We start from the raw sequence: 18172 nt of genomic DNA, 5'->3' as shown, positions 1-18172 counted from the left end.
AAAAAAAAAAAAAAAAAAAAAAAGAATATACTGTGCCACATAATAAAGTACACTAACACTAACAGTAGCTGATGAACTTAAAAAAATCACAAAAAAATCTCATAATGTTTTAAGAAAGTTTAGAAATTTGTGTTGGGCTGCATTCATAGCTGTCCTGGGTGGTGTGTAGCCAGTGGGCCACGGGTTGGACAAGCTTGGTGTACAACATAATGTTTTAAAATGTTTACATTGTAGGATGGCTAAATCAGTATAATTTGGAGCTAATTAACATATATGTTGCCTCATATGTTTATTTTTTGTAGTGAGAATACTTAAAATCTCCCATAGCAATTTTCAAGTATATAATACATTGCTATTAACTATAGCTATCATGTTGTATAAAGGACCTTGAAATTACTGCACTGATTTTTTTTTTAATCAGAAAAAATCAAGTCTAAATAGTAAATTGTTTAAAAATCAAGAAAATCAGACATTAAATTATACTTTGACAGGGGAACACAGGCAAACTATTTTACCCTTTCCATAACAAAAAGGGCATACCTCAAAGTAATATAATAATGGGACAGACAAAAATAAGACTACTGAATACCAAGTATGTTGAAACATTTTTGCATACATTATTAAAATCTTAAGGAAAATTGCTGAAGTCTTTTTATCAAAAAGCAGGATGTTGATAAATGGAATGATATAAGTTTTACAAACAGAAGATAACTTTTCTATGTTCAACACTGTCCCTAAACCTTAAATATATTTTTATTTAATTGAAAATACAGAAAAATCTCCCAATGTCATTTTCATGAAATTTCTCCAAATTATACTGAAAAATATACTACCCAAAACCATGTATAGCAGATATAATTTATTTTACCATTGAAATCTACATTTTGGAAAACTTCTAAATAACTTTAGTGTGATTTGAGTAAATAAAACAAATATGTTAGCATGTGCATATTTTTACAAATCTGTATAGATTCATCCGCTATCCAATCATGTAATGTGTTGTTTATATTTTGCATTAGTTTTTTTCTCCAGGCCCTTCCCCTACAACCTAATATTTTCAAGAGCATCTCTTTTGTTGTTCAATTGGTTTGTGCTTCAGAGGCAAACTAATGTTAACATTAGCACAATTAGATTGGAAGAATAACTTTCCTACTAACTGACATAAAATACTACATATTTATAAAATGAGTTTTGATTTACACACTGTTCCTAGACCATCTCTAGATTTCCCCCATATTACCTTCTGGATTACTCTGCTGCTTGCCTCCATTAGTTGGAAAATTGAAACTTGATTACGATTATGTAATTATAGGAGAGTAAATCCACTTACCTATAGGTAGGGTCACCATGATGAATGGGATATGTATCCATAGGAACATTTTCCATTGAAATATCAGTAAGAAGAAGTGACTTTCTATGTTTTAGACTGCAGCGACTTCGAACTTCTTCAGACACTGTGAGCAAAGCTAAAAGGAAATAGGCAGCAGATTTAAAAATTTAACAAATCACAAGTGTGACTTAAAACAGGATGAACTTCTTACAGTCTCCTAAAGAGAATAATACCTGTTAAATGTGCACATATTTTGGAAGACTACATAAGCGTGAAATATACAAAGAGATTTATTTAATAAGCATCTTTTATTTTCCAAGTGCTTTAATGTACATTTGATTTTAACAAACACAAAGTAGGCAGGGCAGGTATTAAGTTCAATGAGGAAAAATATTGAGATGTTAAATAATTTGCTCAAGGTCATATGGTTCAAACAAAAAAGGTGACACATATGGAAGTCTGTGAAACTGAGAATCAGCACTTTCCATCAAAAAACTACGTTCAGGAATTGTATTGTACATAAGTGCTAAGTGCTGCTAAGTAGAGAAACAAAAGATAACGGCAAATAGGAAGCTTTAATGGAATCGTGGGGATAGGGCAGACATTCCAGATAAAATGGCATAAGGAATGAATATTGAAGAGGCAGTCACTTGTGGGAGATGGCAAGGAGATTAGCTTAAAATAGCCTATCCATTTGGAATGGTAATAAAAAATGAGGCTCATGAAATTTAGAGAAAGATGACAGAACTGAGAAGGCTATTTAAGGGCCCAGGATGCTAGACTGAAGCATTCCAATTTTATGACAGATAACAGAGAGCCACTGTAATGTCCTGAACCAAAGATGACCAAGGGAACACATTTCAGATTTTAATGTGAATTAAATTCTTTCATATAGAAAAATGTTTTGGCAAAACTCTCAAAATTGTAACCACCACTAAAGGACCAGACTGTGACCTTTTTACTCTGCCAAGCAACCAGCTAAAGGACCTATAGGTATTTGTATTTTTTGGGTGATCCTTAGATATAGATGTTGCAAGATTAATTTTGTTTATTTTGTGTTTTTACCTGCTAAGTAGGCCACGCTCTGTGTATTCACTTCAAATTTGTCACAATTTCTGTGTTTGTTAACCAGAGTTAGTAGTGTATGTAAAATTCTGACTGTTCTTGCAACAATGGCAGGTGAAGGATGTCTGTATCCTACAAAAAAAAAAAAAAAAAAAAACGAAGTTAATTAATTTTTTGAACAAGTATCTGCTGAGTTCTTATTCTCCGACTAGCAACTCTGCAAGGAAAGGAAGTATTGCTCCTGCCTTCCAAGAATGCTATTTGGGAAGGTAAAACATACATATGTGAATGTGAGTAATTAATTACATATAAGATCAAGCACCAAAAATGTGTAGAACAGAATATTCCCTAGAACCCTACAGTATTCCAGGAAGAGGAAAATTAAAAGCATGACAGTCTTTCAGATTTTCTATTCCCTAAAGCAGCACAGGGATTAAAAAAGAAAATCTATGTATTAGAATGACCCTTAAGATTTCTTTTGAAAATAAGAGTTCTTTTACAAAAATATTTTTAATTAAAAGAAAACCTAATGACATAGCAAGTATATGCTCTAAGAGTCCAATAAATAGGGTTGATTAGAGGATAAATTTGATCTTTGGCCAACTTTTAATCATTAATGCTACTCCATTTAAAAATAGGTGATTTGAACACGGAAAGTATCTGATATTCTTTTCTTGTTTTAAGACAGAGTCTTGGTCTGTCACCCAGGCTGGAGTACGTGGTAGGATCTTGGCTCACTGCAACCTCTGCCTCCCAGGTTCAAGCAATTCTTGCGCCTCAGCTTCCTCAATGTCTGGAACTACAGATGTGCATCACCTCGCCTGGCTAATTTTTGTATTTTTAGTAGAGACAGGGTTTCACCATGTCGGCCAGGCTAGTCTTGAACCCTTGGCCTCAGGCAATCCGCCTGCCTCAGCCTCCGAAAGTGTTGGGAGTACAGGCGTAAGCCGCCATGCCCAGCCTGGTATTCTTCTGGATATAAAAAATAAGTAAGCACTTTATTAGCCCAGTTGCAATTCCTTACCTTGGTATCCTTTTGTAAGTGTAATATCTTTTGAGAAATCCCTACTGGCCTTAGAGATGAACACTGTCAATATTTTTTGTAGAAATTTCATAAGAAAGCGAAATGAAATGCATACATTCACAGAAGTGGGTGTATGCATATATATATCAGGCAAAAACTGGGGGAATCTCCATTATCCCTCAAGCCTAAGATTTAAATTGAAACAAAACTGTTGACTCAAGCTGTAGCTAGAATCTCTATTGTGGCCACATCCAGTGCTGAGTCCACTGGGGTTCATGCCAGCTCCTTATCCCAGGTCTTACTTTACCCTTCCTTGCCTGACCCACTGCTACATGCTGTTCCTATTAACTACAGTCTCTGGCCATGACTGCCCCATGTTAATGAACCAAAGTTAACAAGCTGTGAAGTTAGCAATGGGGAGTAAAACCAGGTTAGGAAATGAATAAACTGGCTCTGAAGAATAGCTGGAGATCACTGGCTTTAAGCAATGTAGAAGTGGGTACAGGTAGGGTACCGGAAAGGTGAGGTACAATGGCATAAAATAATAGTATTAATCGACAGCAAGTCTAAGTAGCTGGAACTATAAGCATGTGCCACCACGCCTGGCTAATTTTTAAATTTTCTGTAGCGATGAAGTCTCACTATGTCGCCCAGGCTGGCCTCAAACTCCTAGCCTCAAGTGATCCTCCTGCCTTGGCCTCCCAAAGTGTTGGTATTATAGACATGAGCCACCACACCTGGCCTAGTTTGCATTTCAAGTAAGACATATGGGCTAAGTTACTTCAATTTATTTCAAGTATTCAATTATTCAAATTACTTCTGGTTTTTTAATACTATTTCATAAAAATATTCTAACATAGGCTTTTACCTTTTAAAAGGTGTCCAACCAGTGCAAAGTTAAAGTTAGAGTTGAAATTGAGTCCAACAAAATGATCCATTTGCTTGCAGTGCCACTCCAGAGGATTCCGGATTGCCATAAACACTTCCTCTGGACTCTATTAAAGATAATCATGAGATGGTTGATGAGGTTCACACAGGAGCTTTCTTTAAAGGCTCACTTAATTGGTTTCTGTGTTCAACAGTATGATAATATAAGTAATCCTTTCAAGGTGAGATAAATTATTTTCAGTTGACTGCAGAAAACCACAGAACATTTTAGCTACTACAAATTAACTGGTGCAAGACAATTAAGCATATAAATGAGAAGATGGTGGAAGATGAAATCACTTTTATTTACAATACAAAATAAATGACTCTCAATTCACATCCTGGTGACTTTTAACAAGCTTATAACTCTGATGCCTAGCATCCTAAGGGCACCAGAATCAAAATTAGCTCCTGCTACTGGGCTGCTCTGAAGATGAAAATGCCAAGGTAGATGCCCCATTTGCAATGCTCCATTTGCAAATATTCTTTTTTTTTGAGATGAAGTCTCACTTTGTCACCCAGGCTGGAATGCAGTGGTACCATCTTGGCTCACTGCAACCTCCACCTCCTAGGTTCAAGTGATCCTCCCACCTCAGCCTCCCAAGTCACTGAAATTACTAAGCTTGCACCACCCCAGCTAATTTTTGTATTTTTAGTAGAGACACTTTCACCATGTTGGCCAGACTGGTCTCCTGACCTCAAGTGATCCTCCCAACTCAGCCTCCCAGAGTGCTGGAATTATAGGCGTGAGCCACTGCACCCAGACAATTTCCAAATATTCTTAACATATAATAGAAAATAGCTAGGTATCACTGACCACCATTGTCCCAAAACAGTTCTAGAAAAAGCGCAATGAGAATTAGGAAAGAGAGGTCTAGTCCCAAAACAGATGTACAAGCATGGGCAAGTTACTTAACTTCTTAGTTCCTTTCTAATTTGCAAAATGGAGGTCTGATTAATAAACCTCATAATATTTCCTACCTCTAAAATTTTGTTTCCTTATTTCTCAGACCCCTAGCTGTTCTGGGTTCACACTACATCTGGTAGACTGAACTAATAATGTTTATACCAAGTATCTTCACACTTAAAGCCATAATCCTGTTCTTTCTACCCACAGCTCAGTTAACTTCACATCAGGCAAATCTCATTATATACGTAAATTATTTTAAAAACACCCCCCTCTTTTCTCCTAGACTCTTTCCATTTTTATACAAAGACAAAAGAGACATAATTTCATGCTATTTTATTCTCTTTTCTATTCTCCATGAACTAAAATCCAACCCCAACCAGATTTCCATTTTACAAATTAGAAAGTAACTAAGAAATAACTTGCCCATGTTCACACACACATACGCACACACTTAGCACCCCTCCTAACATTTATTAATCTTAATTGGAGTTGGATTTTATATAATATATATATACACAAACACTTTATATATACACACATATATTTTATGTGTGTGTATACATGTATACACCTTTTTTTTTTTTTTTTTGAGACAGGGGCTTGCTCTGTTGCCCAGACTGGAGTGCGGTAGCATGATCTCAGCTCACTGCAACCTCTGCCTCCCAGGCTCAAGCAATCCTTCTACCTTACCTTCCAAGTAGCTGGGATTGCAGGTGCATGCCACCAAGCCCAATTAAGTTTCGCATTTTTTGTAGAGATGGGGTTTTGCCATGTTGCCCAGGGTGGTCTCTAACTCCTGAGCTCGAGTGATCCACCTGTCTTGGCCTCCCAAAGTGCTGGGATTAGAGACATGAGCCATCACTCCTGGCCACTAATGGTATTATTTTAAAGTGAGATTAGACAAAAGTAAAACTAGTAAAATTAAGTACCCAAAAGTTTCCTTTAAACTCTCCAACTTCCTTATCTACTATGAATTATACCTATTTTTCATTAAGTGGCATTATTAAATAAAAATAAGTTTACCTTTAGATTATTTCTTTACTTGTGAAATGGAGGGCAGAGAATGCTAACCTTTACCTTAGAGTTAGGAAAACTAAAAATAATGAATGCATAGTGCTTAGCATATGGCCTGGCATGGTAGTTACTATTATTATTATTATTTATTATTTATCTTTATTCTGTAAGGATGAAAATAATCATGTATTATTTGTCCTCATTCTGTAATTCTCCCAGTATTAGGTCAGTACTGCTTTTATTTGTTTTTTTACTATATACATATTTTTTTTTGAGATGGAGTCTTGCTCTGTCACCACACTGGAGTGCAATGGCGCAATCTCGGCTCATTGCAATCTCCGCCTCCCGGGTTCATGTGATTCTCCTATCTCAGCCTCTCAAGCAGCTGGGACTACAGGCACGCACCACCACGCCCATATAATTTTTGTATTTTTAGTAGAGATGGGGTTTCACCATCTTGGCCAGGAAGGTCTTGATCTCTTGACCTTGTGATCTGCCCGTCTCAGCCTCCCAAAGTGCTGGGATTAAGGGCATTAGCCACTGTGTCTGGCCAGCTTTTTTTTTTTTTTAACTATTTTTATATAGAAAATACGCATTCAAGTTTACATAGTTCTTTATGAGCTGGTAAGGAAATATACTTACAATAAGTTACATTATAGAAATTGATATTTAAGTTACGAGCTTCTTGTGATGTTAAAAGAATAGCAACAATAAAAGAGGGAAGAGTAGTAAATTTGAGTAATCTAGGAACCAAGGGAAAGCTTGCTTACCTTGTCATTGAATATCCGGAGACTATCTAAAGTATGCAGGTTTTGTTCAAGAAGTGCAGTGCCTGCTGAATACAAGTTGACCTCATCAAGCTGCAGCACAGCCACAGCTACCCAAAAAAGGGCTTTGTGCAGAGGCGAGTCCTGGCAAAGGAGACATGTTTGAGGCTAGTAATATGAATCATGAAGTAGTCTCTTTCAAAACACACTGCAGTTAAAAATGAGGCAGCTTATCTTCCTAAATTACCCATGTTTTCTCTTTTGGGGAATATAAAGATATGGGTAAGCTTTTCATCTTTTCCATATGTAAGATACTGTTAGCTAGACTGAGAACCTTACTTAGCATTCTCCCTGTACTTTAATCTCTAAATCCAGTTACCCAGGTTTGTTGATTCTTCCAGAGTGGTCTCTTTTGTATCTGTCATTTCTTTCTTATTGCTAATAACATTAACCCATGCCAACCTTATTTATTATAAAGGTGGATTCTTTTTACCTCACTTTCTCCCTAAGCCAATCCACTGGGCACACTACCACCAGGATCTAAGTCCTGCTTTCGTTATATAACTTGTCTGCTTAAAAACTGTACATTTCCAAACTCTTTTCTGAACAATGCTGAATGTGAGATGAGGTCTATCCAGCCCTCACAACTTTCCCTCTCTACTCTTTTGAAAAGTTTCTCCATTACAGCTGTAATGTTCTACCCACCTTCCCTCCATTGTGCCAGCATTCTTGTACAGTCCTATTGCTATCCTTGCTGCTCAAGGCTTTTTGCTTGCTCCCTTTCTCTCTACCTACATTGACTCCTATGTTTCCCCTTAACTTGAGTTTAAACTCTATCTTTTCAACTTCTTGTCACTCTTAACCAGTATGGTAATCTCTTGCTACTCTGAATTAGAAGCATTTATTATCGGTAATCCTTATTTAGCAATGTGATATTAGGAAAAATACATGGACTTTAGAATCAGATAGGATCAGATTAGAATCATGGTTCTTTTATTAGATATGTGACCTTGGGCAAGTTATTTAGCCCCTCTGAGCTCATTTTCACTTATAAGACGGGGACAAGAGAACCATTTTGTTTAATATAAAATTAGGATGTTTGTAGACAAACCAGGAATATAACAGGTATTTATCTGACAAACCAGGAATATAACAGGTATTTATCTGTTATTTCTCCCAAGTCTGGCATATCTGTACTCAAATCACAGAATTAAACCACTTTAGAATTGGAGGGCAATACCATGCCATTATCTAATCTAAGATTACTCATTTTATTAATATGAAAACATGATGTCTAGAATCAGGGCACAAAGCAGGGATAAGCTCAGACCATCCTAAAACAGTGGCCATATCATTTTACTCCTTTTAAGTATCATCTTCATTTAGCACCCAAACTCTTCCGATGATCAGGTATACTTCTCTCAGCCTTAATTTCCACAGTAATAATCACTAACATACTATGTACTTTGTTTACATTATTATCCATCCACTCACCAACCTCCACACCCACCCCAGAAAGTAAGCTCCATGAACGCAGTGAGTTTTATGGACTTTGTTAGTCCTCTATCTTTGGCACCTAGAACAGTACTTGGCAATAGCAGATAATTAATACTTATAAAACAAGTAAGAATATATACCTATCTCTCCTTTAGCATTGATGAGACAAAAAACTTTCAAGCACTTGAGAACATACTATCCACGCTTACTCTTCTTCTAATATAACTACTTCAAACAACTAAACTTTAAGAGGTTCTACTTTATAGCGTTTTATTCATAGCTTATTCTCAATTCATCTTATTTTCTAAATTCTTTGAAAGAAAACTACATTCAACACTGATACCCAAAATGAATGTACTCATTTTCTATACAGTAATTACCTTATTAAGAAGTGGCTGTAATTTGGTTAGTGCTATTACTGTAGCTTCTATCAGAACTTGACTGTTGTAAGTATCAGGTCCTTTTAAGCAACTTTCAAGTGCCTTTTAGGAAAACAGAATTTTTAATTTTACTTTCATTGAAATAAAACATTAACTCCTAAACTGAATCTCAGAATAAATTCAGGAACATTTACTTATTTAATAAATGCTAGAATGATTTTTAATGCTATGATGATCTTGGTAGCTAGCTTAATGTACATTTATTTTCTTATTTTTGATATTTCTACATAAGAGTCTAACATTTTTTCTTTATTTTCTTTTTCTATCTATGGGGTAATCCAAATGACATTATTATAGTAATTACAAATTACATAATTTTATATAAGACTATAGTCTTACCATATAATTAAATGCTTTGAAAACTGGTAAAATATTAAGTGTACCTGTTTAGCAAAGGAGGCATATTGAAGCAATCAGAGTTTACAAATAAAGACATCTTCTTTAGAGAAGATTTCTTCAAAGAATTACAATAAAGAAAATAAAATACATTTTAAAGGCTTAATAAATAACATGATATTTTATTGAACTCAAATTTAAATGTCTTTTAGAAAAATGAAAGATACGCTTTACAACTTGGGAACCATAAATATTCAGGAGAAGTACAAAACAAGTACCTTGCTAAGAATACGGATAATCTGCTTTATCTGCCCATGAGACACTCGTTTGCTAATACAGCCAAAGACAACAAGAGCTCTTGGTTGCAGGGATGGATTATATTGGAATGCGAATCTGCAATTAAAAGATCCACAGAACTTATAAAAACCTTTGTGTTTATATATACTAAATAATAAATTATAATACTGATCATACAGTAATAGCTTTATTTTCAATAATACACACATTTTTACAACTTATATTTAATTTGGGACATACCTTTGAGCTAGTTCTGTCCACTGGTCCAGCCACTTGCATGTTGGAATATCTCTCATGCATGCCTAAAAAAGGGGATACCCTGAATATATATGTACATAAATGTTTTTAGAACTGTTTAAATGTTTATTGTAATGTCATCAAGTGACCTGTTACCAATAACACATTCCATGCAAGTGTTTTTATTTAAGCATTAAATACAAAATAGCACAATAAACCAATATTTCTTCTATATAGTATTTATTTATTTATTTTGAGACTGAGTCTCGCTCTATCGCCAGGCTGGAGTGCAGTGGCGTGATCCCCACTCACTGCAACTTTCGTTTTCCGGTATCAGCCAATTCTCCTGCCTCAGTCCCCGGAGCAGCTAGGACTACAGGCACGCACTACCACGCCCAGTTAATTTTTTGTATTTTTAGTAGAGATGGGGTTTCACCATGTTGACCAGGATGGCCTTGATCTCTTGACCTCTTGATCAGCCCACCTCGGCCTCCCAAAGTACTGGGATTACAGACGTGAGCCACCCGCGCCTGGCTAGTATTAATACATTTTTTAAAAAAGATTTTAACTTAGTTTCTTATCATTTTGCCTTATATACCTCCATGATCTCCAACAAAGCTTCTGTGACTGTTTCCAAGGATGTCAAAGCAAAAGTCTCCCTCTCATAGGAGCCAGGAGAAAATGACCTGTCCCGGTAACTGGAACGGAAGGCAATGACGGCAGCTGATTTGACTTTGCTAATGCCAAACAGCAAGTAAAACTTGGGTAATGAGAACTCTGTCAGACTGAGTCTCAAAACTTGCTTGGTCTCTTCTGTAAGAGAATAAAGGAACAAGTAAAGACAGAAAATGTTACTTTTTGATTTCTAAAGTTCCATGTTTCATTTCAAATTTAGAAAATTTGAGTATCATATAACAATTACATAATCATGCTCCCTAAATCTAACCTCTAAATACATTATACTAAGGCTCCTTGTTCTAGCTCCATTTATCTACAAATCAGTGCTGGTAATGGAACACAGTCAACTGGCACTGAGTATTTCATTTATGTGATAACTACAAGGGTCTACATGACAAGTATGCACAGAAAATCTTTACTGCAGCTTGATATGAAATGGAAGTAATGGTTTAAATTAGCAATTTGGTGTTAAGGCATCAACATAAATAATAAGATAACCTATATTGATCAGGTGAAGCAAAATGCAGAAAGGAACTGGTAAACACAAATTCCTTTCCTAGAACTTACCACTAAAATGAAGCTGTGAACAAGTACACAGAGAGTGAATGATATTAATGACCAGTCCATGTGTGGAAGCTCTAAGGGAAAGTGGACCCGTGGCTACTAAGAAAGTAACAACGTGGAAGAGGTAGGGAAGATGAGCTGCCACATCAAGGGAATTGTTGAAGGACAGCATCAGCATGTAGCGTGCTAAAATAGCAATATCATCCCACATGAGATGTTGTTCTAAAGTAGGAGTTGGAGATAAGCATGTCTTGTCAATTATTTTGCACATCCTTCCAATAACCTGTAAAGAAGCAGAATTTTTTTTAAAAAAAAACACGAGACTAAAAGTTTTATTACAAAACTTCAGCTTAATTTAAAAGTAATTACAAAACAAAAAACCTCTTGATAAAAACAGATACGCTCTAGTACAGAAGGCAAAAGCAAAGTGATTACCTTGCTTGAAACCAATTTCACATTTCCAGAAGCCAAAGCTACAGCAGTATCTGCCATCACTTCAGCTTTAATTGATCCCAAGCCACCTGTTGCACTGGTTTTGATGAAACTGTCTAGCACAACATCAAGCAGATCTGTAATCTAGTTGAATAAGGAAAATAACATGTTTTTACTCTACCAATTTAATTTTTAATTAAAAAATACTCATTGGAACAGCCCAATCAATATGAAAATTCTATTTTACCCAAGGCCTCAAAAATACTAGATTTTATTTACAGACCCGTCAGTAAATACAATTTATCATAAAATACCCAGGAAAGGATGAGCATATTCATTTGATTTCTTCAGAGATTAAGAGATTGGTATTCAAAAATTTAAAATCTCTATCAATACTATCTTCATTCACTTGCAAAGTATCTCTGCATTTTTCTAAGACACTAATGTATGATCAATATAAAATAGTGATTTGAAAATACAGAGCTGGGTGTGGTGGCTCACATCTGTAAACCCAGCATTTGGTGAGGCTGAGGCAAGTGGATTGTTTGAGGCCAGGAGTTCAAGACCAGCCTGGGCAATGTGGCAAAACCCCATCTCTACAAAAAAGAAAAAATACAAAAATTAGCCAGGTGTGTTGGTGTGCACCTGTAGGCCCAGCTGCTTGGAGGCTGAGGTGGAAGGATCACTTGAGCCTGGAGGCAGAGGTTGCAATGAGCAGAGACTGCACACTGTACTCCAGGCTGGGTGACAGAGTGAGACCCAGTCTCAAAAAACAAATAAGTAAAATATAGGAAATGACATGAAGTACCAAAATGTTCTCTAGGGCTGTAACACTGGCTCCAAGGTTACTTCAAATTATTTGGAGGAGTTGCAGCATTTTTTGAGTGAGCGCATTATTTCCTTAAGTGATTACTTTAAAGAAATGATATGCATAATTCTTGTCAATAAAAATGAAATTTGCATTATATCCTATTTTTAATATTGGCATTCTTACGTGGAACTATAAATGAAAGCAGGTGTCCCAAATAGCATCAATAAGAAGAAACATCTACTAACACCTTAGCACGTACAGAACTAGAATAAAACACTATTTACTAGAAATGTCATCATATTTCTACAGTTCTATGTAATATATATAATTCTATAAAATTATGCCATGAAGGAGACTGTGCAAAAAACTAGCTTTTCTCTGGCCCTGAGATACGCTCTAGACGTTTACAATTTTGAACCAGATGAAGAGCTGGGTGAGTGTCTACATGCTTTCTGAAGGAGAAAATTGCATTTTTTACAACTCTATCCCTAGTGTCTACGGCAGTGCTTTGCCCAATGTGGGCACCAGATAATTACCTGCACAAAACAAATACTAGATAAATATCTGAGCAAACTCAATACCTGCCCAAGGCTTCCCCATATTTTTGCTTGAATAGATGGGTACATCTGTTTTTCATTTATGGTCATTGTTATCAGCTTGTCAAGAATAGCAGTAACTCTTTGTCGTTTGGCATCATCATTATGCTTGCAAAAACGAACTAGATTTGACAGCCATGGAGTCATGTATTCCAGACAAAGGTGTTTCAATTCAATACCTGGAAAAAAAAATACACTATTAGCATGTGATGGTCAATGAAAATCACATCAACAATTATTTAATATAAAGAATTTGGGGAAAAAAAAGGGAAACGGTAAAGACTATTACCTAGAAACAGGCCTGGCGAAAACAGACTTGGCAAATATATTTTTGTAGAGGTGGAATCTCCCTATGTTTCCCAGACTGGTCTCAAACTCCTCGGCTCAAGCTATCCTCCTGCCTCAGCTTCCNAAGAAGAAACAGGCCTTGAAGAAAGGAGTTTTAAAAGCCAGTAAGCCAATTTTTGAAAAGTTTTGTCTTATTTTCCTCCATTTTAATGTCATTCCTCTTTTTGTTAAAAAATTGTTTTATTCTCATTATAAAAGGAAAATGTGGTCATCATAGAAAGTTTGGTAAAAGGAAAACATCACCACAAAAATGAAAACTGTATTAACATATTGGTGTATCATCTCATCTCTCCTCAGGCTTTCAAATTTATGTAGAGATAATGAACATTTATGAGTGTGTACACACATATAACCCACTCCCACTCCCCCACAAAAATTGGGATTATGCTATACATGCAGTATGCTCTGAATATTCTTTTCAGTCAATGTCACACTGAGATTATTTATTTAACATTACAAATTCTGCATAAACTTATTTTATTTGAAAAAGCTTCACATTTATAAGACAAAAATTGTACAAAAATTTATCTATACACTTCACCTAAAGTCTAAAAGAATTTTTAAAATTGTGGTAAATATATACAACATAAAATTTACCATTTTAACTATTTTTAAATGTACAGTTCCATGGCATTAACCATTTTTAAGGGCAGTTCAGTGGCACTAAGTACATTCAAATCATTGTGCATCCATCACCGCCACCCATCTCCAGAACCTTTCCATCTTCCAAACTGAAACTCTGTAACAAAGCCATTTTTTAGAACCAATAATTTAATCGGTTCCTTTTTCTTTGACTTTTAGCCTGTTCTCTTTTTTGTTTTTTTGTTTTTTGGGGCTATTATAAATAATGTCATATGAAGTTCTAAAGTAGGCAGAATAAATCTATGCAATAGAGATCATAATAGTGTTTACTCTTGGTGAAGGGAGGGTACTGAGAAGATCCTTCTGGATGCTGGAAGTGCTCTGTCTTGATCTGGAAGATACTTTCATGATGTATTCACATGTAAAAGTTCATCAAGCTGTTCCCTTAAGATCTTGGCACTTTACTGATAACAAGATACATCTCAATTTAAAAATCTACATAAAAATAATGCTATAATAAACATCTTAACATTAATTATTTAGGATAAATGCTGAAAAGCAGAATTATGAGGCCAAAAGGTATGAATAGTCTTAAGGTCTTGTTAACCACTTCCAAATGCCTTTCTAGAAAAATTGCTCCTGCTCACAATTCCACAGACCACCAGGAATAGATCTTTAAAAAAAAATAATAATTTTTTTTTTTTTTTTTTTGAGATAGGGCCCTCTCTCTGCTATTCAGGCTGGTCTCAAACTCCTGGGCTTAAGCGATCCACCTGAGTAGCTAGGATTATAGGCATGTGCAACAGTGTCTGGCTTTTTTCTTTTTTTGTATAATTTTTTTTTTTTTTTTGAGACGGAGTCTCGATCTGTCACCCAGGCTGGTGTGCAATGGCACGGTCTCGGCTCCCTGCAACCTCCACCTCTCAAGTTCAAACTATTCTCCTGCCTCAGTCTCCTGAGTAGCGGGGATTACAAGTGCCCGCCACCATGCCCAATTAATTTTTGTATTTTTAGTAGAGATGGGATACCTCCATCTTGGTCAGGCTAGTCTTCAACTCCTGACCTTGTGATCTACCCACCTTGACCACCCAAAGTGCTGGGATTACAGGCATGAAGCATGGGGCCAGGCCTAAATATTTTTTTAAAACATGATCTTTATGTTACTGTTAACTCATTTTTTATTAATCTGTAAACACTCTTCATGATTAAGGATATTAATCTTTTCTCATATTTGCTCCAAGTATATTTCCTAGTTTTTAATTATCTTCACTTTTGTTTATTTTTGAGTAGATGTTTGGAAGTTTTATGTAGTCAAATCTGTTCGCTATTTTCTTTGTTTCATTCTATCACTTCATATGCTCTTACTCACCTAGAAAGCAATTAAATATTCACTTGTTCCTCTTTTTAAAATGGTTCCAAGTTTTTATATACAAATTTTTTTTTTTTTTTTTTTTAGACAGTCTCACTCTATCATCCAGTCTGGAGCGCAGTGGTACAATCATAGCTCACTGTAGCCTTGACCTAGGGGCTCAAGCAACCCTCTGGCCACAATCCTCTTGCCTCAGCCTCCCAAAGTGCTGGGATTACGAGTGGGAGCCACCACACACAGCCTTATTCAGCTTTTAAATATAGGTAGAACATACTTGATATCTTGTGGTGTATGGTGAATTAGGTCTTCACGATGAAGACCTCATTGAAGTCATTTCCCAACTTCATTTCTTAAATGATTTAATCTCTCCCCAATCAGTTTATGGTGTTTCTTTATCAATTTGTTTCTCTTAAACTGATCTGATGGCTGATTTGTACACATATGTTTTAATTATTGTACTGCTATAAAGTGTTCAGACATCTGTACTGTCAAGTCTCCAGTCTCTTTCAATATTTTCTTAGCTATTATTGCACTTTTATGTAGAATTTAGAATCATTCAAGTTCTAGATCCATTCTCAATCCTCAAATCCCATGGTTATTTTGATGAAATTACATTAAATTTGTAATAATCTGGGAAGAACTGTTTATGCAGGAACACAGTATGCCTTTAAATTCACTCAAATCTTTTCTTATATTAACATTTATCAATAAAGTTTATACTTTTCTTGTTTTGTCAGTCCTACACATTTTTTTTGTTAGAGTTATATTCCTATATCTCTTACTTGAAAATAATCTTAGTGAATTGCTGAGGCTTTTAATTATCTAATATAGAAAAATAAAAAAATGTGTTTGAATGCAGAAAAAAAGGTTTTATGTATTACAGGGAAAGGAAAGAAAAGGTCAGGAAGTATTGCAGGAGAAGATCATTTATACTACTATAGGTTATAAAGATGGACAAATATAAAGAGTGGATGTTAAATTTAGGAGACTTAGTTAAAACTAAGTCAGGACTGACCCTGGACCCTGTTTTACGTGCCACTGTGCTCTTTGTGAACTGTACATGTACAATAAAATCATCATTCAAAGTCAACCTGAAGAAAAAAGAAAATGGCTAGCTTCTTAAAATGAAGAAGGCAACATGGATACTTATGTGGACTTTTCTGCTAAGAAGAGAAACTGAAGCTAATGAAAATGTAACAGTGAAGAAAATACTTTGTAAGTGGTCCAGAGGTGTGTAAGGTACCAAACCCTTGCCAGCTTGCTTTTATTGTCAGAATTTTGGTGGATTTCTCAATGTGGCCTACCAAAAAGTTCCCTCAGAGTTCCTTCAGTTACAGGGTAGCACAGATGTAAAGTCAGAAGAGGAGGAAAAGTAAAAATATAAGTGAAAGGCTTCACTGGCAAACTCTGAAATGAAAGGTTTTCTTTGAATTTTCTTAGAATAATCGTTAGTATTAAAGAAAATTATCATTACTTACTAGATTTGCTAAATCCAGAAATACACTCTTCCAAAAACTCTAAAGTGAGGTGTGGCTCATTGGCTGCCAGTGTCTTACTAATAGAGACAATAAAGAGGGTGTTGTTGGCAGGGATACATAAACCTGATGTCTCTAGTAACTGGCCCTCGATTTTTAAATTAAAGGTACAAGTTAAGGCACACAGAAGATTATAGGCAGCTGACCTAGGAGAAAACACAAACAAAGTTGTTTTAAAACGTATTTTTCCTTATAGTTCTAAAACTTTTTCATAACATACAACTGTGATTCTATTACAAAGTACGATAAACTATTTTTAAATTTTATGATCAATTAGAAATAAGATGTTATAATTCCACAATAAAACCAAAATACCTCTTGATCATTTAGGGATTTTATAAAAAGGGAGACTCTTGATATAACCATAAGAGCACTGTGAGGCTTCTATGACTGGGGGGTGTAGGCTTTCCTAAAAGAAATCTCACTGGGACATAAAATATGAGAGGACTTAATGGTTCTAAGGCAGATCAATATAAATTAAGTCAGAATAAGGCACATCATACATTTTTAGTAAAGCCAAAACTCAAATTCTGGTTCCCTCTCCCACTAGATCCAGTGGGGGTCATAAGGAGAGAAATCAGATGGTCCTTCCCTTCATCAAATTAGCATGTGAAAATCTTTAATCAAGATCTGCTCATCTTCTTTCCGGGTGTCCTACAAGTTACCCTACAAACTGGAGGTTAAAAACAAAATTAACTTAAAATTAAGTCCTCCCAATTTTCCCTCTATGACCTCATTACATCATACACAACCACCAAAACTGAAAAAACATGTAATACCCAGGTTTCATTCAGACCAACATCACTTACAAATGTCTGAAAATATAGCTAAGCAATTTAGGAGATAGCCTAAAATACTAGACTCAATTTAAAATTTTTAATTTTCTCCCCTGTCCAGTAAAGGAAATAGTTTGCTCAGTAAATTTCAGGTTTTCCTTACCTCTGTTTATCATACTAATATATTTATGCAATCACCATATAGGGAAAAAGCCACTGGAATTTAAGTCTGCCTAAAGGCTTCTTCTCTGGGATGACATGCTTCAGCAAAAAGCACAGGCTGTCATGTTGGTTTAGGTCACTAGAGAAGAATGCAGGTTTACCCAGGCTAATAACTGTTAAAAGGTTGTTTGTATTTGTCTATGAATATCTTTGAATTAGAAATTAAAGGCAGCCTTATAGCTCTATTTTCCTAAAATGTGATTATTAGTGTTATTGTTTCTAAGTTTATGTATCTTTTTTCTTTTTTAAAAATTTTTAGTCAGAGTCTCACTATGGTCCCCAGGCTGCTGTGCATTGGGTATTCACAGCCATGATTATAACATACTGCAGCCTTGAACTCCTGAGCTCAAGATGTCCTCCTGCCTCAGCCTCCTGAGTAGCTGGAACTACAGGTATGTGCCACTGTGCTCAGCTT

The 18172-nt window shown here is 35.6% G+C and overlaps 1 protein-coding gene across 10 annotated transcripts in view; it reads right to left on the bottom strand.

The window, feature by feature from the left end:
- Positions 1-18172, bottom strand: part of NF1 (neurofibromin 1) — a 305276-nt gene that overhangs the window by 27003 nt on the left and 260101 nt on the right. For all 10 annotated transcript variants that reach the window (XM_037743332.1, XM_037743335.1, XM_037743336.1 and 7 more), the window contains 12 exons: positions 16703-16905; positions 12911-13104; positions 11522-11662; positions 11090-11369; positions 10443-10657; positions 9848-9909; positions 9589-9703; positions 8915-9016; positions 7041-7181; positions 4288-4414; positions 2396-2527; positions 1331-1466 (listed from right to left, as the gene is read on the bottom strand). In XM_037743332.1, coding sequence (XP_037599260.1) covers positions 1331-1466; positions 2396-2527; positions 4288-4414; positions 7041-7181; positions 8915-9016; positions 9589-9703; positions 9848-9909; positions 10443-10657; positions 11090-11369; positions 11522-11662; positions 12911-13104; positions 16703-16905 — 1848 coding nt within the window. The remainder of the gene's footprint in view (positions 1-1330; positions 1467-2395; positions 2528-4287; positions 4415-7040; positions 7182-8914; positions 9017-9588; positions 9704-9847; positions 9910-10442; positions 10658-11089; positions 11370-11521; positions 11663-12910; positions 13105-16702; positions 16906-18172) is intronic.

Source organism: Cebus imitator, unplaced genomic scaffold (genome assembly GCF_001604975.1).
Source record: "Cebus imitator isolate Cc_AM_T3 unplaced genomic scaffold, Cebus_imitator-1.0 Scaffold140, whole genome shotgun sequence".
NCBI lineage: Eukaryota > Metazoa > Chordata > Mammalia > Primates > Cebidae > Cebus > Cebus imitator.
The sequence above is the reverse complement of the archived record's forward strand: the minus strand, read 5'-3'. Positions and strand labels throughout refer to the sequence as shown.